General features: G+C 55.8%; 4 protein-coding genes across 6 annotated transcripts in view; 2 read left to right on the top strand and 2 right to left on the bottom strand.

Annotated features, from left to right (window-relative positions):
• Msh5 (mutS homolog 5) overlaps nt 1–5,106 on the top strand; it is a 19,908-nt gene extending 14,802 nt beyond the window's left edge. The window contains exons 13-24 of the mRNA XM_021218500.1: nt 265–337; nt 866–975; nt 1,315–1,395; nt 1,897–1,984; nt 2,125–2,314; nt 2,395–2,521; nt 2,877–3,026; nt 3,538–3,612; nt 3,791–3,934; nt 4,022–4,159; nt 4,543–4,616; nt 4,930–5,106. Coding sequence (XP_021074159.1) covers nt 265–337; nt 866–975; nt 1,315–1,395; nt 1,897–1,984; nt 2,125–2,314; nt 2,395–2,521; nt 2,877–3,026; nt 3,538–3,612; nt 3,791–3,934; nt 4,022–4,159; nt 4,543–4,616; nt 4,930–5,041 — 1,362 coding nt within the window. The 3' untranslated portion in view covers nt 5,042–5,106. The remainder of the gene's footprint in view (nt 1–264; nt 338–865; nt 976–1,314; nt 1,396–1,896; nt 1,985–2,124; nt 2,315–2,394; nt 2,522–2,876; nt 3,027–3,537; nt 3,613–3,790; nt 3,935–4,021; nt 4,160–4,542; nt 4,617–4,929) is intronic.
• Nucleotides 5,107–5,902: 796 nt separating this feature from the next.
• On the top strand, nt 5,903–7,714 carry Sapcd1 (suppressor APC domain containing 1). 2 transcript variants are annotated; one of them, XM_021218407.1, is made up of 5 exons: nt 5,903–6,122; nt 6,348–6,492; nt 6,939–7,031; nt 7,267–7,368; nt 7,554–7,714. In XM_021218407.1, the coding sequence occupies exons 1-4, from the start codon at nt 5,959–5,961 to the stop codon at nt 7,339–7,341; spliced, it is 477 nt and encodes a 158-aa protein (XP_021074066.1). In that variant the 5' UTR covers nt 5,903–5,958; the 3' UTR covers nt 7,342–7,368; nt 7,554–7,714. The 2 variants fall into 2 exon arrangements, with proteins under 2 accessions (XP_021074066.1, XP_021074068.1); XM_021218409.1 differs by having other exon boundaries at nt 6,352–6,492; nt 7,267–7,714.
• Nucleotides 7,715–8,175: 461 nt separating this feature from the next.
• On the bottom strand, nt 8,176–17,605 carry Vwa7 (von Willebrand factor A domain containing 7). 2 transcript variants are annotated; one of them, XM_029531421.1, is made up of 17 exons: nt 17,442–17,605; nt 16,902–17,150; nt 16,232–16,513; nt 15,730–15,826; nt 15,110–15,220; nt 14,408–14,603; nt 14,134–14,303; nt 12,787–12,899; nt 12,427–12,543; nt 11,035–11,223; nt 10,309–10,441; nt 10,042–10,194; nt 9,863–9,955; nt 9,339–9,640; nt 9,014–9,153; nt 8,666–8,840; nt 8,176–8,565 (listed from the first exon to the last, which is right to left on the bottom strand). In XM_029531421.1, the coding sequence occupies exons 2-17, from the start codon at nt 17,133–17,135 to the stop codon at nt 8,356–8,358; spliced, it is 2,715 nt and encodes a 904-aa protein (XP_029387281.1). In that variant the 5' UTR covers nt 17,136–17,150; nt 17,442–17,605; the 3' UTR covers nt 8,176–8,355. The 2 variants fall into 2 exon arrangements, with proteins under 2 accessions (XP_029387281.1, XP_029387282.1); XM_029531422.1 differs by having other exon boundaries at nt 9,339–9,543; nt 10,042–10,099.
• A 283-nt stretch (nt 17,606–17,888) lies between these two features.
• The window catches only part of Vars (valyl-tRNA synthetase), a 14,893-nt gene continuing 7,242 nt past the window's right edge, over nt 17,889–25,539 (bottom strand). Inside the window, exons 9-30 of the mRNA XM_021217564.1 lie at nt 23,930–24,094; nt 23,681–23,762; nt 23,266–23,385; nt 23,081–23,189; nt 22,902–22,996; nt 22,691–22,781; nt 22,375–22,499; nt 22,186–22,289; nt 21,937–22,095; nt 21,718–21,808; nt 21,503–21,608; nt 21,345–21,415; nt 21,143–21,268; nt 20,795–20,899; nt 20,647–20,715; nt 20,481–20,559; nt 20,224–20,351; nt 19,807–19,962; nt 19,450–19,656; nt 18,968–19,079; nt 18,532–18,857; nt 17,889–18,031 (exon numbers count right to left, since the gene is read on the bottom strand). Of these exons, the coding sequence (XP_021073223.1) occupies nt 17,963–18,031; nt 18,532–18,857; nt 18,968–19,079; nt 19,450–19,656; nt 19,807–19,962; nt 20,224–20,351; nt 20,481–20,559; nt 20,647–20,715; nt 20,795–20,899; nt 21,143–21,268; nt 21,345–21,415; nt 21,503–21,608; nt 21,718–21,808; nt 21,937–22,095; nt 22,186–22,289; nt 22,375–22,499; nt 22,691–22,781; nt 22,902–22,996; nt 23,081–23,189; nt 23,266–23,385; nt 23,681–23,762; nt 23,930–24,094 (2,695 nt within the window). The 3' untranslated portion in view covers nt 17,889–17,962. The remainder of the gene's footprint in view (nt 18,032–18,531; nt 18,858–18,967; nt 19,080–19,449; nt 19,657–19,806; nt 19,963–20,223; nt 20,352–20,480; nt 20,560–20,646; nt 20,716–20,794; nt 20,900–21,142; nt 21,269–21,344; nt 21,416–21,502; nt 21,609–21,717; nt 21,809–21,936; nt 22,096–22,185; nt 22,290–22,374; nt 22,500–22,690; nt 22,782–22,901; nt 22,997–23,080; nt 23,190–23,265; nt 23,386–23,680; nt 23,763–23,929; nt 24,095–25,539) is intronic.

The raw sequence follows: 25,539 nt of genomic DNA, 5'->3' as shown, positions 1-25,539 counted from the left end.
GAAGGGGGAGGAGGAGGAGGGGGAGGAGGAGGAGGAACGGGGCAGGATGGAGGAGTAGAAAGGGTCTGGGGTCTGGAGAATGTGGTGTGGGAGATGGGGGCACATGGGAGATATGGGGTCACCTGGTGACAAAACAGCATGCTGAGAGGAAGTGTCTGAAGATGAGGATTAAAGGGGGGATCTGGGGCCCAAGGAGAACCGGGGGACAGGACACAGAGAGGGTGCTGGGTGCTAAGAAACTGGACGTCTAATCTGTCTCCTCAGGTGGACTTTGAGGAAAGTCTTGCTGAAAATCGCTTCACCGTCCTCCCCAACATAGATCCTGACATAGATGCCAGTGAGTGCTGGGTGTGCGGGTCCTAGGCCTAGGGGTCCTGGGGCAGCCGTGTGATCCATGTGCTGCGCAGCTAGACACCTACATGGGAATCAGCTTGGTGCCAGAAGAAAGCTCTTCCTTCAGAGCCTCCAGTAGCATGGGCTAGCCTCGAACTCAGTCTATAACTAAGGACAGTCTCAAAGTCCTGATCCTCCTGCTCCCACTCTGGAGGGCTTGGACTGCAGGCATGCACCGACCACCATGCCCGGATAATCAGGAATTCTTAAAAAATAGTTTCATGTGGCCAGAGTTGGCCTTGAACCTTAATCCTCCCAGACCTTTTTGTTTTGGTTTGGTTTTTGGTTTTTTTTTCGAGACAGGGTTTCTCTGTGTAGCCCTGGCTGTCCTGGAACTCACTCTGTAGATGAGGCTGGCCTCAAACTCAGAAATCTGCCAGTCTCTGCCTCCCAAGTGCTGGGATTAAAGGTGTGTGCCACCACGCCTGGCCAGACCTTAATTTTATATGCATATAATTTTCTACACACTTAGAGAAGCGAAGGCTGATGGGGCTTCCAAGCTTCCTCACTGAAGTTGCTCAAAAGGAGCTGGAGAACCTGGACTCTCGCATCCCCTCATGCAGTGTCATCTACATCCCTCTGGTGAGCGAGCGCAGGGGAGAGGTGAAGTCCCCAGGAGTCACATAGTGATGCATGAAAGCCCTTTAGCGCTGGAGGGCAGGGCAGCTGCTCATGGATGCATCCATAGGTCTCATGTGGAGTGGTGAGGGAGGAAGTGGCTCCCAGCCAGATGAGCTAACCCTAACCCTGGCAGTCAGTGGGCAACAGGCACCCAGTGTCCTTAAACCCAGGGACATGAATATCTTTGGTAACTTCAGTTGCTGACAGAGGAATGGAGGATCCCAGTGTTGTCTGGGCTCCCTCTAGGACCAGAGGGTGTTCAGTAGGTTCCTGCCCACTCTGACTCCATTCTCTCCCCAGATTGGCTTCCTTCTTTCCATTCCCCGCTTGCCTTTCATGGTGGAAGCTAGTGACTTTGAGATTGAGGGACTGGACTTCATGGTAAGTGTCTTGACCTCTCGGTGGTGGGCGGAGTGGGATAAGAAGCTGGAAGAACAGTCTCAGCCCATCATCACTGAACACGATGTGGGGTCATTTTTGTAGCTTAAGAAGCTGTCCAGTCCTGAGTCAGAAGAGGAGTTGGGGGTGAGGGGCTGGAGGAGGTCCCGGCAGGTGGAGAGGAGAGAGGATCCAAGGGATGAAAAACCACCGGCCATAGTGGTGCAGCCCTGGCTGTTTGGGAACTCACTCTGTAGACCAGGCTGGCCTGCAGCTCACAGAGATTCACCTGCCTATGACTCCCAAGTGCTGGGGATTGAAGGTGTGTGCCACTACTGCCTGGCTTGTGGTCTTAACTTTCATCCCAGCACTCTGGAGACAGAGGCAGGTGGGTCTCTGTGAGATGCAAGCCAGCCAGGGCTATAGAGTAAAATCCTGTCCCCAAACAAAACAAAACAAAGCCCAAGAGACAAAAAGCCCAGAGCTTGGACTCCTGGCACCCAGTTTCTCTCAGAGGACAAGCTGCACTATCGTAGCACCCGAACCAAGGAGCTGGACGCGCTGCTGGGAGACCTGCACTGCGAGATCCGGGGTGAGGAGCCCGTGGTAGGAGAGAGCGGGCTGCTCTAACAGACCCAGCTCTCATGCTGGCCCTCCTGAATGGTCACACTGCATCTGCATGCCTGCTTCCAGATCTTTCCACGCACCTCTCTCTCTCCTTCTCTTTCCCAGACCAGGAGACCCTGTTGATGCACCAACTGCAGTGCCAGGTGCTGGCGCGGGCTTCGGTCTTGACTCGGGTATTGGACCTTGCCTCCCGCCTGGACGTCCTGTTGGCTCTTGCCAGTGCTGCCCGGGACTACGGCTATTCGAGACCACATTACTCTCCCTGCATTCATGGAGTACGCATCAGGAATGGCAGGTGAGAAGGGGCTCCATCTCCTGCTGTGGGGTTCCTCTCCCGGGTCCACAAACCATGCAGTGTCTTTCGACCCACTGCAGGCATCCTCTGATGGAACTGTGTGCACGAACCTTCGTGCCCAACTCCACAGACTGTGGTGGGGACCAGGGAAGGGTCAAAGTCATCACTGGACCCAACTCCTCAGGGAAAAGCATATATCTCAAACAGGTGAGGGGCCATCAACCTGGGTGTCCGGCATCTCCATCTCTTCTGGCAGCCAGGCCGAATCCTCTGCTTCCCCCACAGCACATGTCCTTGTCCTCTGAGGGACAGTCTGTTCTTTAGGATAGACCTTTCCGTGGCCACAAGTCCCTGGACCAACCTCCAGATAGATACATGCCGTTCCCTAGTATGCCTTTACCCACACCCCTGGCTCTCTGGGAAACTGTGTGTTCCAGGGCTCTATTCTGTTACACTGTGTCCTCTCTTTAATCTGTTATTCATGTCTTTAGTTGAGACACATTTTCACTTTGCCCATAGCACAGCAACAGGCCTGTGTTCTGTCTACTCTGCCCCGGCCCAGGTAGGCTTGATCACTTTCATGGCCCTGGTGGGCAGCTTCGTGCCTGCAGAGGAGGCTGAGATTGGTGTAATCGATGCCATCTTCACCCGAATTCACAGCTGCGAATCTATCTCCCTTGGCCTCTCCACCTTCATGATTGATCTCAACCAGGTTAAAGGGAGCAGCAGGGGGTGGGGGAGGAGTGACCGGGCAGGAACTGTGCCCCTAGAAGTCTTGGGCAGGAACACATTTCCTCTGGTGCATGCCATCTGCACTGGGGGCCAGGGAGCACTAAGGTCAGAGTCTGGAGGCCGCAACACCATCCACAGTTCTTTTTTTTCTTTGTTTTTGTTTGTTTGTTTGTTTTGAGACAGGGTTTCTCTGTGTAGCTCTGGCTGTCCTGGAACTCACTCTGTAGACCAGGCTGGCCTTGAACTCAGAAATCTGCCTGCCTCTGCCTCCCGAGTGCTGGCATGCGCCATCACCGCCTGGCTTACCATCCACAGTTCCTGAGGCTCCTTTGTGTGACCTCTCAGCTGGCAGGGGAAGGCCGGGCAAACAAGAGCATCACTATTAAAGAGCTTGCGGTTTAGGGGTAGACACATGTAAGGAGTGTATTCATGATGACACATCACGGCCCTGACCGCTAAGGAAGCTCCCTTGTCCCTCTCATGCCCAGCAGGTGGCGAAAGCAGTGAACAATGCCACAGAGCACTCGCTGGTCCTGATCGATGAATTCGGGAAGGGAACCAACTCGGTATGGAGGAAAATGAAGAGAAGCTAAGGGGTGGGGGGATGAAGGAAGAGGAGGGATGAGAACAGGAGACTGACCTCAGGGAAAGAAGGGGGGTCCATGCACAGAGGGGAGGAGAAGCCAGGGCAGCTACAGGACACAGCCACCCTGGCTCTGCCCTCTCACCTCTGCCCTCTGACAGGTGGATGGCCTGGCACTTCTGGCTGCTGTGCTCCGGCACTGGCTAGCACTGGGACCCAGCTGCCCCCACGTCTTTGTGGCCACCAACTTCCTGAGCCTTGTTCAGCTGCAGCTGCTGCCGCAAGGACCCCTGGTGCAGTATTTGGTGAGGAAGTCACTCTGACCATGACCTTTCTGTCTTCTCAGTCCCAGGGGACTGAAGGCACAGTGTCCTTGTTTGGTCTCTTTGCAGACCATGGAGACTTGTGAGGATGGGGACGACCTTGTCTTCTTCTACCAGCTTTGCCAAGGTGTCGCCAGTGCCAGCCATGCCTCCCACACAGCGGCCCAGGCTGGGCTTCCTGACCCACTCATTGCTCGTGGCAAAGAGGTAATAAGAACCACCCCACCTCGGGCCCCCTCGAGTGCACTGCTCCTGTCGCTAAGTTTAAGATTTACTTATCTTATGCATATGAGTGTTTTCCTTGAATTTATATAAATATACCACGTGTGCCTGGTGTCTGTGGAGGTCAGAAAATGACATCAATCTCAGGACACTGGAGTTACAGATGGTTTGTGAGCTGCAACGTGGGTGCTGGGAATTGAACCCAGGTCCTCTGAGAGAGCAGTCAGTGCTCTTAGCTGCTAAGCCATCTCTGCACCCTCTTACCTGTTCCTCTTGAAACTCTGGACTTGTAGGCCTACAGGACTTCTGACCCTCATTTCCCTCTTCCCTAACACACTCACCCCATCCTTCCTGTGCTTCTGCGCTAGGTCTCAGACTCGATCCGCAGTGGGAAACCCATCAAGGCCATGAATGAGCTTCTGAGGAGGAACCAAATGGAAAAGTGAGCAGGGCCTGCCGTGCTCCCCACAGCTCCTGTGTTCTCCCTCACCTGGGCCCAGCCACCTTCCTGCAGTCCTGTGCTCTCTTCCTCCTCCTCCTCCTCCTCCTTCTCCTCACCAAGTCAGGTATTCAAGGCCAGCCTGAGCTACATAGCAAGACCTTGTCAGAAAACGACAAACAAAACCAATTCGGTATCCATGGCTGCTTTTGAAACCCTTGGCTCTCCAAGGCTGCAGCTCCCTGCACAGACCCTGCCCTCTGTCTGCATAGGGAGCTGGTGACCCAGAAGTCACACTGTTCTGTCTCTCCTGCAGTTGCCAGGCACTGGTGGATAAGTTTCTAAAACTGGATTTGGAAGATCCCACCCTGGACCTGGACATTTTCATTAGTCAGGAAGTGCTGCCCGCTGCTCCCACCATCCTCTGAGAGCCCTCTCCTGCCTCCCAGCTACCTGAGCCCCGGAGCCTACCATGCCTTTTTTTTTTTTTTTTTTTTGGTTTTTCGAGACAGGGTTTCTCTGTGTAGCCCTGGCTGTCCTNGAANTCACTTTGTAGACCAGGCTGGCCTCGAACTCAGAAATCTGCCTGCCTCTGCCTCCCAAGTGCTGGGATCAAAGGCGTGCGCCACCACACCCGGCCATGCCTTTTCTTGTTTTTCCTTACTGCAGAGTTCTCAATTTGCACACTGTGCCTTGTGTTAGGAATAAAGCTTATTTTGGATCAAGGTGTTTCCTTAGGTCACTCAACAGGACAGCATCTGGGACAGGGAGCAGTCACTCAAATACAGTGACAGTTGGACTGAGCGGATGCTCAATGGTTAGAGACACTGACTACTCTTGCAGAGAAAGTAGCTTGGGTTCCAAGAACCACATGGTGGCTCACATCTGTGTGTCACTTCAGTTCCAAGGGATCTTACACCCTCTTCTAGTCTCAGGGGCTCTGGGACACAAGGAATACACATAAACTCATGGACACACACATACACATAAACTAACAAATAGATATTACATTTAGTCAGGAATGGTGGTATAAATAAATGCAGGTATGATGGTGCACACCTTTAATTCTAGCACTGGGAAGACAAAGGCAGGTGGAGCTCTGAGTTCGAGGCCAGCCTGGTCTATATAGTGAGTTCCAGGCTAGTCAAGCTACACAGGGAGACCCTGACTCTAAATAAAGAAATAAAACTTTGGATATATTCAGATTCTGTCCTTGGGACTCAATGAGGACAAGCTACTTCTAACAGACTGTACCAAAAAAAAAAAAAGAAGGTTGACACACATCTGTTGCCTTAAGAACTATCCTGGCCTCACAGGCTGAAAGACAAGGCAGGATGGGTAGAAGATGGGTTGGGGAGGGACCAGCCCTGGCTCCGCCCCTCCTACTTTAGAGCCATGGAGAGCCCCGGTCCTGGTGGGCCACCCCTGGTGCAAGCGCCCTACACTGTTCTGCTGCTACCACTGGGGACAAGCCACCAAGACCCAGGAGCCCAGAACTTCTTTCTCTGGGTGAGTGCGAGACCAACTCAGTCTTGGGACAGCCCCTCCCCGATGTACCCAGGATATATTTCCTCTCAACTGAGGACCCACAGGCTTCCCCCTGTATCCCTTTGCCATTCAAATCCTCAACGGAGAGTCAGAGCTCACCCTTAGTGGTCAGGTAGTGAGCCCTTTAGAGGAGATGGCCAGACCTAGGGTCCTGCCGGGAGTAAGACGTTTTGGCCTGTGTCTAAGCCAGCTGCAGATGATGCAGGCGCTGGAGAGGGAACAAGATGCTCTGTGGCAGGGCCTGGAGCTGCTGGAGCACGGCCAGGCCTGGTTCACAGACCGGCTGAGGGAGACACAGCAACGGCAGCTGCAGCTGGGGGCCCTTGGCGAGGTAGGGGGCAGCCATCTGTGCATGGGCTGGGGAGGGAGAAGCTGCTCTGGCAAGGGGAGGGTTAACGGGCAGGGCTCATGAACTGGAATAGCATTGGAATGACAGGATGGCCACCAGTGTTCATTGTGCTGGAAGAGGCTGGTCTGCATTCCATGCAGTGGGACTCCATCTGAGCACCCTGCAGAAAGTAAGAGAGTGGCCTGGGTGTCTCTCACAGGGCAGGGGAAGGTCAGAGAGGACCCATAAGGAACAGGAGTTGGGGTAGGGTTCCAGGCAGTTTGAAAGGAACCGCAATGTTAAGAGGTGCGGGTGGAGAGGGAGGGCTGGTCTTTCCACGTCTGGAAGGGTTCTGGAAGAAGGGAATTTGATGAGAAGAGTGGCCCCGTGGTGAGGAAGTGGCAGAAGGACCTGTTTCCAGCACGCAGTCACTCTCCAACCCCTCCTAGGGCTTTCTGATGGGCTCGCGCTCAGAGTCCGACGCCCCTCAGCTAACCCAGATTCAAAAGGTGAATGCTTGTTTACACAGTCTGATTCACAAGGTGAGTTTATTGTTTTTAATTTCTAGACTCCGGGGACGGATGGGGCTTTGGGAGTCGTACCAATTTAGCCTCGCCCATATGCACTGGCAAGGCCGACTCCTGCACAGTCCAGGACCAGGAGGGAGTGTCAGGGCAAGAGAACTTGTGGCAGCAATGGGTGAACTGAGGGGTGCTGAGCCCTGGCTGACAAACCCACAGGGCGGGGATGGTGCAGGGCGGATTCTCTCTCTTTCAGGAGTTGTCAAAGCAGCGGAAGGGAGAGGTGGTCAGCCAGGCTCCCCCAGGGCCAAAGGGGCCTACTCTTGTGTAGACTGTAGACCCTCCCCTCCCTGCACTGGTGAGTAAGGGGTGGGGTTGGAGTCAGAACCCCCTGCCCCTCGCCACCCCGATTTCATCTTAATTCAGCAGCCAAGGGCTCCAGGCTGAGACATTCAGACAGCTTGGTATAAAGTGTCCACAGCATCTTCTCCATGTCCCTTTCCCTCGCTCTCCCCTACATCCTGCACAACCATCTTTCCCCAGTGTATCCGGTGAGAGGTGCGATCACGGAGACTCGCCTTCAGCTTGAAGCAAAACTAAGCTAAAATTTAGAGTGCAAACTGCACCGTCTGGTGCCCCGTGTCCCGTGTGCTGCTCTGTGCCCCGTGTCCTGCTCTGCTTCTGGAATAAATGGCAGCTTTCTTTAAAAAAAAAAAAAAAAAAAAAAAAAGCCTTTGGTTTGGTTCCTGTTGGGGTTAGGAAAAGCACCACACGGGAACCCATCACCCTCCATCCCAATCTTCAGTTTTTGGTTGATGTGGTTTTTGAGCTAGGGTCTCATAGCTCAGGCTGGCCTTGAACTCACAGCAGCAGTCCTCCCTGTTACAGGACGACAGGTAGGTACCACCTGGTTATGCCAATCTCCTCATTTTAGAAAGAAAAGGGAGCCAGGCAGGGGGCAGCGGTGGTGCACGCCTTTGATCCTAGCAGTAGGAAGACACACAGAGGCAGGTAGATCTCTGTGAGGCCAGCCTGGTCTAAAGAAAGAGAAAGGGAGCTGACTGCTCTTCCAAAGGTCCTGAGTTCAATTCCCACGTGGTGGCTCATAACCATCTGTAATGGGCTCTGATGCTTCTTCTGGTATGTCTGAAGACAGCGACAGTGTACTCAGATATAATAAATAAATCTAGAAAGAAAGAAAGAAAGAGAGAAAGAAAGAAAGGGAGGGACAAATGTGATGGAAGAAAAATCCCCAAACCAGGTAGGCAGGGTAGGGCCCTGAATCCTTGTGTCCATCCCACCCATAGGACAGACTGAAAATGGGGCCTGATGTCCTGTCCCTGTGTTACCAGGAAGTGCAGCCTAGCAGAAACAGCACCCCTCCAACTGTTCCCCACCAGGCTTTGCCCGCCACCCCTCCCCCAGCTCTGCCCTGCGTCACCAAAGTGGAAGGAAGCAAGTTAGGGCTGGCTGGGGGCAGCACAGGGGCAGCAGAGTGGGCAGGGGCGTGGGCCGGGGCGTGGGCCGGGGCGTGGGCCGGGGTGTCCAGCTGGTCCTGCGGAGAGGAGGGAGAGGTGAAGAGTGCTAGGCCTCCACTCCCCCCACTACCACCCCGGCCCCCCTCTGGCCACTGAAGGGGTGAGGAAGCACCTTACCTTCGAGGACTGGGCCAGCACCAGCAGCCGGAGGAAGGCATGGGTTGGGGGCACCTGGCTGCCTTCCTGACCTGCTGCAGTCACAGTCACTGTCACCACACTGTCAGGGGCTGCTGAATCTGGGACCTCTAGCCACAGGCGTCCCCAGGCAGACTCATTCGGTCCCAGGTGAGCCCTGAAGAGTGGACAGCCTCGGATCAGACAGAAGGCCCCTGTTAGGTTACAGCCAAGGGGTGAAGCCAAGCATAGGACAGGACTGAGGACTGAGGGTCAAGTTCTTGAGCCGCAGTCCCTGTAGGACTGACTGGGTGGAGCCGGAACCCAAGCAACGGTGCACAGAAGACTCACCTGGAGAGGTTGGAGGTGAGGGAGAAGCCAGGGTTCACCGATGTCTTAAGATCAAGATTTTGGGGGCCAGAGAAGCTAGCGATGTGGAGGCTGAGAGGGGCCTTGCTGCCGGGGGTCAAGAAATCTGGAGGGCCACTCAGCTGCAGGGAAGGAAGGACGAGTCAGAACAGCTGGGCCGCCCAGCTGCGGGGAAGGGTGGGTCAGAACAGCTGGGCCACCCAGCTGCGGGGAAGGACGGGTCAGAACAGCTGGGCCGTCCAGCTGCGGGGAAGGGCGGGTCAGAACAGCTGGTTCTAACCTCCCCAGCCCTGACCACACTTCTCACCTCCAGAAGCACGGGGGCCACACTGCAAGGCTGGGGTGCAGTCCTCCGCAGGCTCTCTCCCCCTCCATCCTGGCCGACCAGCTCCAGGGAGAAGGGTGCAGAGACTGACAGCAGTGTGGGCGGTAGCGAGGCAGCAAGGAGGCCTCGCTCAGGGGGTCCCACGGGCTCCAAGGACACCCGGCCCAAATGAGTGCCCTCCGGGATCCTTCGAAGGACAACATGGGAAAACTGTGGCTGGCCACCCACAAGCTTCTGTCTAGAGGTGAGCCCTGTCACTTCTACCAGCAGCTGGGTCTGGAGACCTGAGGCGAGAGGGAAAGGCGTTTGATCTGCAGGAAACTGTTGGAGGTGCAAGGACTGTCTGCTCTCAGCTGGGCAGGGTCATGGGAGGGCGCCGTGTGAAGCCTATGAAGCAGGAATCTTCCTAGCGTGCTTTACTCATCAAACAAGGCACACATGTGTTCAATTACACACAGTTACACGTGCAGCGGACCGAGGGGACAGAGGTCAGGGAATAGTACTACCTGCAACTGGCTGAGTCAGGGGGTAGAGGCCAGGGTGGGGTCCATCCTCCATAGAGATCCCGAAATGAAAGAGGAAGTCCAGAGAGGTGTGGGCTGGGAGGGGAAGCAGTCTTAGACTTTGTGGGGACCGGGACCTCCACGGCTCACCACCGCTGTGCCCAGGAACCCTCTCTCCTCACCTTGTACTCTCACCCGGGGGGGTCCCGCAGCTGCTACCTGGATCTCCCAAGTCCCTGTCTGAGGAGGGTCAGTCATGGTCACCGTCCAGAACTGCCCAAAGCGACGAGTGTGGCCCAGAGGACCTATGCCCTCCTCTGGGCCCTGGGACACCCCTTGGTTGGGGACAAGACACTGTCACATGAAGTAATTCATTTCTCTCTGCACAGTCCCTCTCCTGTTCTCCACTCTTGAATCTTCTGTCTGCCTTGAGCCCCACATTAGAATACCTGCAGGGCTCTTGATCCAGAAGCTACTGATGTCCCCGTGCAACCGGACTGTGACCTGCCAGAGCAGACTGTCCACAGCAAACACACACGGCTCCCCAGGGGTGAAGACAGGAGGCTCCAGGGGAAGGGTCACCTGGAGATCCGATCCGGATCAAAGGAGGGAAAGAGGGAAAGCATGGAGGGAGGTGGAAACAAAGGCAGAAGAGGGAGATGGGAAGACTGCCTCCCACAGGAATAAGGGAGGTCAGCAGACCCTGGATGGACCAGGGAATGTACTTGGCGACAGTTGGAAGTGAGGGGTTTAGAATGAGTTCATCATTTCTTGTTCCCTCTCCAAAGATGATGAGTGGCTAGGTGTGGGGGCTCATACTTTTAATTCCAGCACTAGGGAGGCAGAGGCAGACAGATCTCTGTGAGTTCGAGGCCAGCCTGGTCTACACAGTGAATTCCAAGCTAACCAGTACTACATAGTGAGACCCTGCCTCAAAAACAAAACTAAAAAACCAACCAACCAACCAACCAGCTGATTTCCTATGGCAGCCCTAGAGAACAGGGTGCAGTTATTGACATGAAAGGAGAGTGGAAGGTAAGAAGCCAGGGACATCTGGGAAATGAAGAGGCCCTTCTTGACTTCTGTCAGAACTCCTCCTTTGAGAAGAAGCACACAGCACGTCAGACCTCAGCTCTGGCTAAGGGCAGGGACCCCTCTGGTTTCCCCTCACTCACCAGACCAGCCAGGCTCTCCCCAACAATGGCAGCCACATCCTGGATGTGCTGGTCTTTGGTGAAGATCACCTCTCCGCCTGATGCCCGGGCTATTGCTTCATATGGTTCAAAACGCAGAGGAGACAAGGCCTCTCGTCGTCGTCGTCGACCCCCAGTCCTCGATGGGTCTTCTGTTACTAGGAATGTCACCTGTGGCCAAATGACAACCCAATGCTTGGTGTATTCAGGAAGCTCAGCCTGCATTGTTTGATTGTTTGTTTGGTTTTTGTTTTGATTTTTTCAAGACAGGGTTTCTCTATGTAGCTCTGGCTGTCCTGGAACTCACTCTGTAGACCAGGCTGGCCTCAAATTTAGAAATCTGTCTGCCTCTGCCTCCTGAGTGCTGGGATCAAAGGCGTGCGCCACCACGCCTGGCTCAGCCTGCATTGTTTTTTTTTTTTGTTTGTTTGTTTTTTGTTTTTTTCGAGACAGGGTTTCTCTGTATAGCCCTGGCTGTCCTGGAACTCACTTTGTAGACCAGGCTGGCCTCGAACTCAGAAATCCACCTGCCTCTGCCTCCCGAGTGCTGGGATTAAAGGCATGCGCCACCACGCCTGGCTAATGAAGGTCCTTCTGCTCCTCTTTTTTCTAGTGCCTTCTGCCCCCTGGCTGATGTGGTAGGTGGGACCTCCCAGTGACACAGCTCTTGGGAGAACTCCAACCACGTCTCAGAAGGAGTTTCCCAGAGATTCATTTCCTGGCTTTGTTTTAATTCTGTCTTTATACATACTGGCATTTACTTCTTGTGTTGTACTAAAGATTAGACCCAGGGCATCAGATTTAGACACCACGGAGCTAAGCCCGCCCTTGTTTGCCCAATGCAGAGGGAGAAATCCTTGTGCTCACAGATAAGCTCTGTAGATACTGGGAATGGTTGTCTCCTCCACAGAAGAGATGCCTCTCCTCTGGAGACGTGGGAGTGGATGTAGTTAAGAGCCTGAGCTCTGTGCTATCTGTAGGGCCAGGCCTCACCCGTCTCCCGTGTTTATCTCCGTCTCTTCCTTCCTTGAGTATTGTTTCCCAGCCTTAAGGAGGAGGTCACACGGTCTTTGCAAAGCTTTACTGTGACAAGTGTTACCAGGAAGCCTTTCCCCAAAGTTGCGCTGAATATTTAAATATGCCTAAAATAAACCGCCCAGGGTCAGATTCTAGACGTTGAACCTTCTTGCTTCCCTTGTTTCTTTCTGTCCACCCTGGTGTCTACAGAGACCCTCACAACGGGTTCTCTGAATGGCTTGTTGGACCTGTTCAATAAGAGCATGGCCTCCCACTCCCGAGTCTGTTAAAGATGCAGGGTGACCTCCCACGAGGCCGTTCTCTTTCCCATACTCAGGTTGCTAGCACTGTGCTCACCCGGCAGCGCCTCTCCCGAGTCAGGGATTCCACCCGGTTGGTAAGAAGAGCATCCTTGGGTGAGGCGTCAGTGAATACGAAGATGTCAGAGAGGGGAGGGGTATGCAGCAGGGCTAGCTGGCCAGGAGAAAAAAAAGGCTCATGTTTAAAATGGTGGCAGCAGGGGAGTGGGTAGAGCCAGGGAAGGCGGAGCGCAAGGGAGCAAGACCCTGGAAGGAAGCTGGTGGAACTAAGGATGGGGTGGGGTGGGGGTGGGGATGACAAGGGAGCCGGTGCTGTTCTGGCTCCCCCTGGTGGCGGGGCCTGGAAGGTCAGGATAAGAGGGAAAGGGAGAGGCAGGAGAGGGACGGAGTGTCAGACCTCCAGGGCAGACAGGCACATCTCAGGCTCATCTCCACCCCCTAAGGCGTGGATCTCGTTGAGTTTCTGCCAGAAGCTGTCTGGGTCGCTGGTTGTAAAGACGGGGCCAAACCCTGGGCGGGAGGAAAGGAAAGTCAGGTGGGTGAGGAGGATAGAGCCCATGAGGGAGCTGTACCAATACCGAATGCCAAAACCGAGGTCCTGTGCATGAATAGCAAGTTCTCTTAGCTGCTGAAGAACCATTTCTCCAGTCCTCACCTTTAAACTCTAATGAGAGGAAAGGATAGTACTCACCTGAGAGGCTCCTTGGGAGAACTGAATGAGCCGCGTATTTGTAAACCATAGAAGAATGCCCCCGACACGGTACTAACAGGTTATTGACACATGTGTCCACAAGCACATGTTAAGTCCCTACTTAACATCAGACACTACTGCCTTGCAGGAGTTCTCCATCCAGGAGGATTAAACCAGCACACACTGGCTGTTTTATGGATTCTGTACAAAAGATGGTCAGCCCAAGGATGCAGTAAGACCAGTAGGGCCAGGCCAGGGAAGCTGACTTTGGGCTCAGTAGGGAAGAAGCTGTAGTACCCTGTAACCTCCCCACACAGCAGGTCCACCTTCATCTTATCTCTGACCTCAGCGGCAGCCTGGGGAGCTGGCTCAGCAGGTAAGAGTGGCGCTGCCCTGGGGCAAGGACCCGAGTTCCACTCCATATTGGGTGACCCGGGACCACCAGCAACTCTGGCTCCTGGGGATCTGACACCCTTTCCTTTTTTTTTTTTTTTTTTAAATGAACTTGACCTATTCTTTTTTTTTTTTTAAAGATTTATTTATTTATTATATGTAAGTACACTGTAGCTGTCTTCAGACACTCCAGAAAGGGAGTCAGATCTTGTTACAGATGGTTCTGAGCCACCATGTGGTTGCTGGGATTTGAACTCCTGACCTTCGGAAGAGCAGTCGGGTGCTCTTAACCACTGAGCCATCTCACCAGCCCCTGACACCCTTTCCTGTCCTCCATACGTGTGCATGTGCAGACCAACATGAAAGCGAAACAGGCACCCACGTTTTTAAACAAAATGACCCCAAAAGGTATATTATATTAGCACAGAAGTCTAAGGAAGCCAGAGGCGGGTGCCTAAGCAGGCACTGGACTTGTGAAACCGCCCCCTATCGTTTTAGAGGCAGCAGAAGCAGCTATTTTCTACAGGGACACAGGGACCCTAGAGGCTCACTCAGGACAACAGGTAGAGTGGCCCTGAGCCCACCTCCTCACCAGAGGGAGGTCTCCAGCCTCTGTCCTGGGCCCTCCTTCCCACCATCATCCCTGTAGACCACCGCTACCTGGGTCGTGGAAGGGCACCAAGATATAGAAAACAGGCTCCATGGGGCTGCCTTGCCGCTGCTCCACGATGCTGCGAGCCTGGATCTTGGCCGCGTTGATTTCCTCGCCCATGCTGCCTGTGGTGTCCAGGACAAAGCTCAGGCTGGAGGCTGGGGTGATGTCCAGCAGCCTGTGGTTCAAGTCAGAGGTTCGGTGAAGGTTTTGTGCTCCCCCCCCCCCGCCGTGCCTCAGTCCCCGCAGGAAGGAGCTCTGACCCACCATGAGGCCACCCACCTGGAGAAAGCCTTGTCTCCCAGGCGGCTTCTCAGGAGGCTGAAGGCCTCGATGGAGGCCAGGAGTGCCACTTCTGCAGCCTGGAGGTGCAGCTCGTGGTGTGGGGAGAAACTTGGGGATGTGCTGTCTTTGTTGATGCCTCCCCGGGGTGGCTGGGAGCTGCTCTGGTCAAAATGGCCCCCATGGCTACATTTCCCTAGATGAAGGGAAAAGATCTGGCACCTAAGAGTCAAAGGCTCGGTTGGTGCCTACTAAAGACTGTGGGGACCCTTTCTGACCTGGTGTGGCTTTTCCACCCCTCAGTACCAGGGCATCAAGACATAGTGACTGTGCATCTAGAGTCGTCAGAGTCTCTCTGTATCCAGTCTCCAACACGACCCAGGCAACAGAGAATGACCATGTCTCCTCAGCCTTCATCCACCCATTCTGGTTCTGTTCCACCACCCTCTCCTAAGGAGATACAACCAGGATCTTGTGTTAAAGTCAAAGAAAGTGGGGCTGGAGAGATGCTCTTCCAGAGGTCCTGAGTTCAATTCCCAGCAACCACATGGTGGCTCACAACCATCTGTAATGGGATCTGATGCCCTCTTCTGGTGTGTCTGAAGACAGCTACAGTGTGCTCATAGAAATAAAATAAATCTTTTAAAAAGTCAAAGCAAGGGACTTTCTCCTGTCCCTTCTGGGAGCCTTTGCATCTGGTACCTGGTGGTTTGGGGGGATGCATTCCGAAGTAGCCAGAGGTGAGCAGTGTCGAGTCCAGCATATTCTCTGGGCAGCTCAGCCCCTCACAGTCAGAGCAGGTAGGATCGCCCACTGGGAACAGAGGGCAGGGGCTGGAATCCAAGCCTCATTCTGCTGGATTTATCCCTGGTTACCTAACATCCTCCTCTCAGCTGGAAAGATAGAAAAGGCCAGGCTTTCTACACTAAACCTCGGGGTCGCCATTTGGATGTCTAATGTGCACAACCCACAAGTGTGGGTACCAATTCTTTGGGGATTCTGCTCTCTGTGAACCCGTAGTGGACGACGCAGCTCTCAGTGAGCTGGGAGCATGAGGGGGCTTCGAGAGAAGGCCACGGGGCTGTCATTGGTGGATAGGACAAGCCACGTGCAAGACTGGCGTGAGGTTTGAGCTGATCCTGGATGCTTTCCCTGTGTAAGGCCGAGAAAGCCACCGAACTCTTGTAGCCATTAGCTACTGAAGGACCTCAGAGTCCCTGCAGGGATAAAGCACCGTCCCATCCTGGGACTCCAGGAGGTGACACGGGGAACAGTAAGTTCCCCGAGCTCCCTCCCACCTCCAGACTGCATCATGGCCATACCTTGTGCCAGGCTCCAGAGCTCCCGCCTTGGCCAGAGGAGGTGAGGGTGTGGCTGCCGCTCCCCCAGCTCCACCCAGTTGCTGTGGCTATAGAAATCCTGGTCCCCAGGAGAGAAGGAAGGGGCAACAGGCACTGATTTGATCTAGTCAGGCTCAACACCCTGATATGCCACCCAGAGCCCAACACCCAGTAGTGCAGTCCATGCGCCCTGACTTGGTGTTCCCACCAAAGAAAGTATTCCACTCCGCTGCTCCTGTTGACTGTACCCCTGTTTCTTTTGTTCTCATTGCCCAGGAAAGAGCTCTGCCCAGATGGACACACCCCAGCCCTTCTGTCTTGGAGCCTAAGCCACAGGCTTTCTAGTTACTTCTAGGATAAGCTAACACCCCCACCCCCAGGTCTTTCTCTCCCATGGCTGGACAGAGGAAGTGCTGCCAGCTCAGGAAGGGTGTGCCCCCTCCTCCCAAAGTAGGGGAGGCAGGTTAAAAGCCCTGAGAGTCACCTGCAGGGCATGAAGTGCAGCCCCTAGGCGCTGGCGGGCCAATGTATATTCAAGGGCTCTGGCAGCCACCAGGGTTTCCCGAAGGGCCCCCACCAGCTGAGTGCGCCCCTGGACCAGCCGTTCAGCATCGAAGTGCAGGTCGGGATTGCTCTTGGAAGCTGGCAGGAAGTCTTGGGCTGCATTGGCACGAGACACCTCTCCTAAAGCTGCTCTGAAACGCCGGGAAGAAAACCCAGGTCCAAAGTAGGCAGCAAAGATGTCATCCGCAAGGAGGGTCCGGCCCTAGCAGGAGGGGTTAGGGAAATGAACTCCAGAAGTCGCTTGGATGCTACCACTGCCTGATGTACCTTAGCAACTGGCACTCAAGGCTGAATGGAATGGAGGGCCAAGAGCCCCACAGGGGAGCAGCAGATTTGGACTGGCTGACCCGGCTAGCCTGGCGCTCCCTATGTAGCCCATGTTGGCCTTTAGCTTCAATTCTCCTTCAGTGCTGGGATTACAGGTGTGTGCCATCACATCTCTTTTGGTACAGACTTTCCCAAGGCTGGGGACTCAGGATTTCAGAGCCAGAATTGAGGAGGGACAAGTGTAGAAGTGAGCAGGTCAAAGGTGAGCCTCCTCGTGACAAGGGTCCTCTGAGAAAAACCCCAGGTGAATTTAAGGTGCTCACCCCGTAGTCCTCTACACGGAGGCGTGGTCGGCCTGGGTGTGGCTGCTCCAGAAAGAGCACAAGGGTGACATTGAGTGCAGCCTCCTCAGTCAGGTCTTGGTGAGTGACAGAGCCAGGGGCAGCTAGAAGGCTCCAGATGTTGGGGAAGAAGGCAGATATTGGGGGCAACAGCAGCTGAAGCAGAAGCAGTATTGGGGGGCCCAGGTGGGACAGGGGTACCTCCACAGGGAGCATGGCTGAACCATGGACCTAGGGAACAGAAGCACTCAAGAAGAAAGCCACCAGTTCCAGGGCAGGCCTGCTGTCCCGCGGCACCTGCTGCCCACTTCCTGCTTTGCTTCAGGTGCCCCATCTACTCCAGCCCTGCTCCCCACCCTGAGCCCGCAAGCCATACAATCCAAGGGCCTGTCAGGCCAGTGGAGCCCACGGCTGCCATGGAGGCCAGGGAGGACACTCACAAAGTTCTCTTCCTACACCAGGCTGAGTCCCAGCCCCAGCCCTGCCCCGCGGATAGGAAGTCTCCTCTCAGGCCTCTCCTACCTGGTTGCTGGGTCTCCTGGGCAGCGCTGGCCCGGGTGTGGCGTCACAGGGCACTTAGGTCAGAGTTATAATTAACTGGGCCTCAGTAGAGTGAGAGGGAGGCTCTTAGCAAGGGGGTTGAGGAGAGGCAGCCCCGGCCGTCTTCCATTCATGCCAACCCAGGGCCACAAGATGTAGCGAAAGCCGGGGCGGGCTCGGGGCGGGCCTCCGCAGCCACAGCGTAGTGCAGTGAGGTGAGCTGGGGAGGCAGGGAGCTGGCAGCAGAGCACCATGACTCAGGCCTGGCACTATGCCAGAGACAGACCCAGACAGACGCATCCAGCTGCCCACCAGGACCCAGGGCCGGGCAGGAGCCAGCAGCTCTCCTGCTGCTCCTGGGAAACCCCAGGCCAGGCCTCTGCACGCCCACTGCCCACACCCTGCCCACACAACACAGACAAGAGCAAATGTTGGCAAAATATTTTATTGCTGCCATCCCTGTTGGTGGAACACTGGGGGCTGAGGGTTGGAATTGGGGGGGGTCACAGCATCTTCTGGAACAGGGCGATGGCCTCATCCACCTTCCTGAGCTCCGCCTCTATCTGTTGCAACTGGGGGTACAAAAGAGGTATGTGGTGATGACTCCATGCCCAAGGAGCCCAAACACCCAGAGAGTAGAGGAGCCCAGGTTGGTAAGATGGGTGAGGAGGACCAGAAGTCAGGCCAGCTTCCTCAAATCCCTCTTCCTCTAGTGTCCAGTGACGCAGGGCCTCGGAGCACATACACAACCTCACCCAGGACCCCACCTGTGCAGGAGCCCACAGGCTGCCTGGCCACATGTGACCCTCTTCACTCAGGTGAAAGAGTAACCCGCACTCGGAGGGCTGAGAGCGAGCACTCAGTGCAGCTAGTGCTCCCAAGCGCTGGCCTCCTTGGAAGACCCTAGAGGCAAGGGCCTTTGGGAATTCCTCACCAGGAGACAAACTGACTTTCTGTGTGAGCAGAGGCAGTTAAGCAGGGGAAGGCACTGCCACAGGGATCCCAGGGTCCTAGCGGCTGGGCACGAAAGCAGCAGCAGCTGACGGTGGGATACCCCATCCCCTCCACACACCTTCGCTTCATCTGCCTCCTGGACCTCAAGGGGCACCTTCGCTGAGTAGCCGGAGGCAGCACGGCGCTCCTGCAGCCGCTGAGCCTGCCGCTGTGCCTCACTTCGCTTGGCCTGCAGCTTGCCCAACTCCCGGGCTGGGTCCACTAGCCCCTGCAGCTGCAGGTGGATGGAGCAGCGGTCGGAAGCCACAGCTACAGCGCAGCCCTGCGGTGCAGGAGCACCCAGGGCCAGGACAGCCACCACGCCTGCACTGGCCAGAGCCTGCACGTAGCCCGACACCGCCGAGGCCAAGGCACCCGTGGCCTCATCGGCTACTTCCAAGAAACCTGTAGAGCGAGGAGGGGGAAAAGAGGAAAGGGAAGCCGGGTATAGCCAGACCTTGGGCTCCCCAAGGGGCCGTGGAGGAGGGGTAGGTGGTCGCGGGGCTGATGCTTACAGTCAGGCCTGGTGCGGGTCAGGTTGTAGTCGGCCCGCAGCGAGCGCACGGCTCGGGTGATGCTCAGGGCTAGCTCAAGAGCAGCTTCGGCTTCAGGGTCCTTCCAGGAGCACTGTGGGGCAGAGTGGGGGAGGGGGAGCACTATAAGTCAGACTGGGAGAAAAGGGGAGCACTGTGAGTCAGACTGGGAGAAAAGGGGAGCACTGTGGGGCAGAGTAGGGAAGGGGGAGCACTGTGGGGCAGAGTGGGGAAAAGGGGAGCACTGTGGGGCAGAGTGGGGAAGGGGGAGCACTGTGGGGCAGAGTGGGGAAGGGGGGAGCACTGAGTCAGACTAGGGGAAAAGGGGAACACTGAGTCAGACTGCGGGAAAAGGGGAGCACTGTGAGTCAGACTGGGGAAAAGGGGGAGCACTATGAGGCTAAGTGGGGGGAAAAGGACTGCTCGGGAGGGCAGCAGCATGCCCTCCAGACCACACCTCATACCTCTGAAGGCTCTGGGTAGGGGGTGACACAAAGGCTAGCAGGCGCTTTTGGTGTCCGCCGGGGCAGTCTCTGGAATAGCTCCTCTGTGACAAAGGGCATGAAGGGCGAGAGCAGCCGCAGGCCGACATCCAGGCAGGTGTAGAGGGTCTGCCGAGCACACTCGGCCGCCGCCTGGTCCACTCCATTCAGCACGGGTTTTAGGCACTCCTAGAGTCGGGGAGGCAGAAGGCTCAGGGCCAGGTCCCACCTGGAGTTCCCTCCCCTGCCGCCCCCCATTAGGACTGGAAAAACCAAAGGGTGACCTCAAGTCTCAAGGCCAAGCTGAGGTCAGAGCTAGGCCCCGCCCCAGCTGCTCACCAAGTAGACATCACAGAGCTCATAGAGCCAAAAGCTGTACTGGGCGGTGGTAATGGCCGGGAAATCGTAAGCCTGGAAGCCTTCATTGCTGAGCCTCACGGCCTCAGTCAGGCGGCTGCGGATCCAGCGGTCCACCAGGCTCTCGTGCCCTTCAAGCTTGGGGGAAGAGAAACATCAGGCAGTAGGTCACCACACTACCAGGGCAGGGGGTCGAGTGGGACACAGGAGAATCTGCATTCCTCATGGGCCCCAAGCTGCGGAGACTTGCCCTCAATCATCAACTTCCACCTGTCTGTTCCCGACTACAAGGAGAGGATCTCAGGGGACAGCAGCTTCAGTCTTGACATTTGAGTGGTGGGAGGTACAGACTGTGTGGGTGTGGGCGCTGTCACCGATGGCCACTGACCAGATCCTCACCTTGGAGGTTGCTGAGGGCACAAAGCCCTTCCCAAGGCCGCGCAGGGCAAACTTGGTGGCATTCCAGAGTTTGTTGCAGAAGTGACGGTACCCAAGGATCCTGTTGACATCCAGGTTGATGTCTCGACCTAGAGGGGCGATGTCTATGACTCCACCCCAGTCGCCCTCTCAGAGAGATCCTCTGAAGGCCCAAGGTAGAGGAGAGCACAGGTTGCAGGGAAGAAAACAGGCAGCTGAGGGAGGTCAGGAGCCCATACCTTGGGATGTGTAGGCACAGAGTCCGAAGCGTAGGGCGTCAGTGCCGCACTCGGGAATCCCTGCTGGAAAGTCGGTCTTCTACAGAGGATGCAGGGGAACAGGGTGGTCAAGCAGGGTGGTCAGGTTGCCCATCCCTGCAGCCCACCCCTGGGGCACGCCCCTTACCTGTCCTTCTTTGGCTTTCTCCACCTCACTGGGATCCAAGTTGCTGTTCAGTAGTTGGTCATGGAGGCCCTAGGGAGGAGATGGGAGTCTCAGATCGTTCCAGCCACAGTTGCAAAGTTGTTTCGAGCTGACCTACTGAGTGCCCCACCTGCAAGGACACTCCATGGATGACATCCAGGGGGTCGATGACATTGCCAAGAGACTTGCTCATCTTCCTGCCATGAGCATCACGCACGATTGCATGGAGATAGACCTGGGGGCACGAGGTGTGATGAACTATGGGGCCTGGTCTTGAAGGCCCTCCCCAGTCTGCCCACTTGGAATCATAGGTTCCTGGTGGCCCTACTGGCTCGGCGTCTCAGTGTTTCTGACAAGTGCCCCTTCTCTGGGAGGAGGAAGCCCTGGGCCAGACCCACCAAGCTAATCTTAGCCAACAGAGACCCAAGAAGGCAGGTAAGGGGACAGGGGGCGGGGCGGGGCTTAGCCATCTTCACACCTCTCTGAAGGGCAGCTTCCCGGTGAGCTTCAGGCCGAGCATGACCATCCGGGCGACCCAGAAGAAGAGGATATCGTGGCCCGTCTCCAGCAGGGTCCCAGGGTAGAACACACTGAGGTCCTCTGACTGCGGGAGGACGAGGGCACACAGCTGAGCCAAGCATTCCCCTTCAACACCCCTCCCCCTCATGCTAGGAGCATACCTGATTGGGCCAGCCAAAGATGGAGAAGGGAAAGAGACCGGAGGAGAACCAGGTGTCCAACACATCCTCATCTGGGGGAAGCCAAAGGTCAGCGGTTAGAGGGACAGGGACAGAAGAGCCGGATCCCGACTGTCCCCATCCTCCGCGCCCATCCCTGCCTTGCTGAAGGCTGATCTTGTCAGGGGGTACTCCAAACTCCCGTGCCGCCTTCTCTCGGGCCTCTGCTTCAGTGCGTCCGCTTACCCAGTACCGCCCATCAGGGTCCTAACGGAGAGGGTTATCAAAAAGGCTTCCTTTACTTTGCCCAGACCCCCTGCCAACCAAGGTCCCAACAAACCACAGCCACGGAACAGCGAGCTATGGCCTTTCTCACCTCCCCAGGGGGTACTGCCGGGTCATGGACGGTGATAAAGTAGGCAGGGATTCGGTGGCCCCACCACAGCTGCCGAGAGATGCACCAGTCTCTACAAACAGCAAGAGGTCAGTCAGGGTGCTCAGTCCGCGTCAGTCAGGGTGCTCAGTCTGCATCAGTCAGGGTGCTCAGTCCGCGTCCCTCAGCTGGCCGTCCTCCCCACCCAGGGGCCATGCACACCTGATGTTGTCCATCCAAGAATGCCACGTGCGCTGATGCGCCTCAGGCAGTATACGGAGGTCACCCCGGGTGACGGCAGCACTGGCAGCCTGAGCCATCTCCCCACAGCGCACGTACCACTGAGGCCTTAACAGGGGCTCCACCACATCCTTGGAGCGGCTGCAGCAGGAAGAGGGGCATCGAGAGGTCATGTGCTGAGCACCCAGCGGAACCACACCCTTCCCCCATGCGCACCTGTCCCAGTCTCACTTGCAAATCGGCACCACCATGGGGTTGTCCTTGACGCCACGGAACAGGCCCTGCTCCTTCAGTGCCGCCAACACAGCCTTCCTGGCCTCAAACCTGGGCAGGCCCTGGATGGACAAGGCCTTGTCACGGCACTGCCCACGTAACTCTCCAGCTCCTCCCACACAGGTGCCCACAGTCCTGACCCCTTACCAGGAAAGGTGGAGGTACGTTGACAAGGGTCCCCTTTGAGTCCATGATGCTAATGGCCTCCAGCCTGTGCCGCTGCCCAACCTCATAGTCATTCTGGTCATGGGCTGGGGTGATCTTCACAGCACCTGGAGGACACGGGGTGTGCCGGGGTTCTACTGCATGCTGGGGGTTCCTTTCCACACCTCTCGTGCCAAAGGGCACAGCTCCCAGACCACTCTGCTATCCGAACAGTTTCTTATATCCAGCCCAGTCCTGCCTACGGGGCTGAAGACAATTTTTCAGTTTTTTCTCCCAACAGGACATGGCTGCTGCTCACCTGTGCCAAACTCCATGTCCACAAAGTCATCGAAGACGATGGGAAGGCTCCGGGACAAGAACGGGTGGACGACACACTTTCCCTTTAAGTGCTTAACAGGGAGGGAAACAGCGGGGTTGACATAGGGCTGGACACTAGGCCCTCACCCGGGGAGAGCCAATCCTGAGCCAGCAGCCATCCCGGGACCCAGGCACAAGTGTCCCCGCCCCACCTGATATCTGGGGTCCTTGGGGTGCACAGCTACAGCCACGTCTCCCAGCATGGTCTCAATCCGGGTTGTTGCCACCACCACCTCCTCGCCGCTGTCTGCAGTGACAGAAGGCTCTGTGTCTGAGCTCTCTCCTCCTCCCCACCTCTCCCAGCCCACACCCTGGGGTCCTCAGCTCCCACCTGAGCCTTGGACCTTGTAGGCAAAGGACACAAGGACCCCAAACTCCACCTTCTCCTTGTAGCCGGGCACAGGGAGCAGGGTGCGTCCCGTCAGCTCCTTCTTATCCACCTGTGAGATGGGTGTGTGGAGAAGTGGGCCAGGCCTGGGCTGGGGAAGACTAGAGGGGCTGAGGGCAGAGGCATACCTCAATGTCAGAAATGGCTGAGTTGAGGGTGCAGGACCAGTTGACCAGGCGGGTGCTACGGTAGATGACCCCTTCTTCGTGGAGCCTAACAAAAGCCTCTGTCACAGTTGCTGACAATTTCTAGGGTAAAGATAATGGAAGTTAGAGCCATCTCGATCCCTGGAGGCCAAGGAAGATCCCCAAGGCAGCAGGAGGCGAGGGAGTCCACCAGGCCTACCCTAGAGTCCTGCACCCAGCACAGAACGCCTAGGGCAGGCCACGAGCCTGGTGACGCTGGATCAGCAGGGAGCTTGCAGCTAGGGTCTGGGCTGGGTGCTGGTGGCTGAGTCCTGGGCTATGTTCTGACCACCTTCCTGGTAGAGGGGAGCCCACCCATGGAGCACCCCTGCCCCGCCCCAAGGTTCTGCCTGCATACAGGATCCATGGTGAAGCAGGCTCGGTCCCAGTCCAAGGAGCTGCCAAGTTTCTTTAATTGGTGGTAAATCCTGTCACCCTTCCTGGAAGTGGACAGAGTCCAGGATAAGCCTTCAGCCACCAGTGGCTGGTGGGTAATGAGGGACCCACTTGTCCCTCTGAAGGTAACAAGTTTCTCCCTTTGGCCAGCCCCGTGGGCCACCTGAGCCTGCGGCCAGGGCTGCAGCATCCACGACGTTACTGTACTCACTCAGCTTTCCACTTCCAGACCTCCTCAAGAAAGGCCTCGCGGCCCAGCTGGTGCCGGTTCAGACCCCGCTCTTTCCAGAGCTTCTTTTCCACCACCACCTGGGTGGCAATGCCTGCATGGTCACAGCCTGGGTTCCATAGGGTGGTCTCCCCACGCATGCGGTGCCTGTGGGAGGCGTGAGAACCAGAGGGTAAGCCAGGCTGGCAGATCCTGATACCAGTGGTCTCAGGGTTCTGCCAGAGGGGTTCACGGATGCTTAAGAAAGGGATGGGTTGGGACTGGTGAGATGGCTCAGTGGGTAAGAGCACTGACTGCTCTTCCGAAGGTCCCAGGTTCAAATCCCAGCAACCACATGGTGGCTTATAACCACCTGTAATGAGATCTGACACCCTCTTCTGGTGTGTCTGAAGATTATAATAATCTTTGGGCTGGAGTGGGAGGGGTTGACCAGAGCTAACAGAGGTCCCAAAAATTCAATTCCCAACAACCACATGAAGACTCAAAACCCATCTATCTGTACAGCTATAGTGTACTCACATACATAAAATAAATAAATCTTTAAAAAAAAAAAAAAAAAAAAAAAAGGGATGGGTTGAAACCTTCTCATTCTAAAGCCCAGCAGAACAATCTGTAAAAGAAACAGGAGGTCTCAGAGGCCACAGAAAGATGCAAACTTTATCCACAGGGACCCATGCAAGAGTGTTTGCTCTAACCCCCATGTCCTAAGAGCTATCACACATCAAATTGCCAGACAGAGAAGACAGAACAGGGGGAACGTGGCTCTGTGGATCCCCAGGCAGTGACTGCAGAGGGAGGAAAGGCGAGTGCTCTGGAGTGGAGTCGGCACGATGCCTGTGCCTGTAAGTGAGCAAACCTTCCCTCGCTTCACTGGTTCACAACAACAAACGGGAGATCAGCAGGAGGACGAGGCACACAGATGGTAAGGGAGGGCAAATGACAGATTATGCCATACGCCGGTAAGAAAGCATTAGGTGAGGCCGGGCAGTGGTGGCGTACACCTTTAATCCCAGCATTTGGGAGGCAGAGGCAGGCAGATTTCTGAGTTCGAGGCCAGCCTGGTCTACAGAGTGAGTTCCAGGACAGCCAGGACTACACAGCAAGCTCCAGGCCACCTAGGTCCATATACACAGGAAAACCTGTCTCAATGAGTCCATCTGCCAAAAGGGCAGACACAAAGTACCAAGAAGCCAAATCAGTACTTCTAAGCAAAACGAGAGATGACTAAGGGAAGGACAGGAAGGGACTGAAAAGTGACCTATAAAACACTGGCTTTAGTTCTGTGTACACGTGAAAGCCAGAGGGTGAACTGAGGTCTCAACCCCCGTATTCCACAGTGAGCTGTGGTCACATTCCCCACTATAACAAGTTTAGCTGGCTTCCAGTGACCTCTGGGGCTTGAGATTACAGATGTTCACTCAGCTTTGCATAGGTCCTGTGGATTCAAGCCTGCTTATCACACTACACTCAGATTTTCTGATTGTAGCAAGTCCATCCTCTTATAGATAGCAAGAAGTTGTCCTTACAAACACCTCAGAGCTGGGCGTGGTGGTGCACGCCTTTAATCCCAGCATTTGGGAGGCAGAGGCAGG

Source organism: Mus pahari, chromosome 18, assembly GCF_900095145.1.
Source record: "Mus pahari chromosome 18, PAHARI_EIJ_v1.1, whole genome shotgun sequence".
NCBI lineage: Eukaryota > Metazoa > Chordata > Mammalia > Rodentia > Muridae > Mus > Mus pahari.
This window is presented reverse-complemented; position numbering and strand designations above follow the sequence as displayed.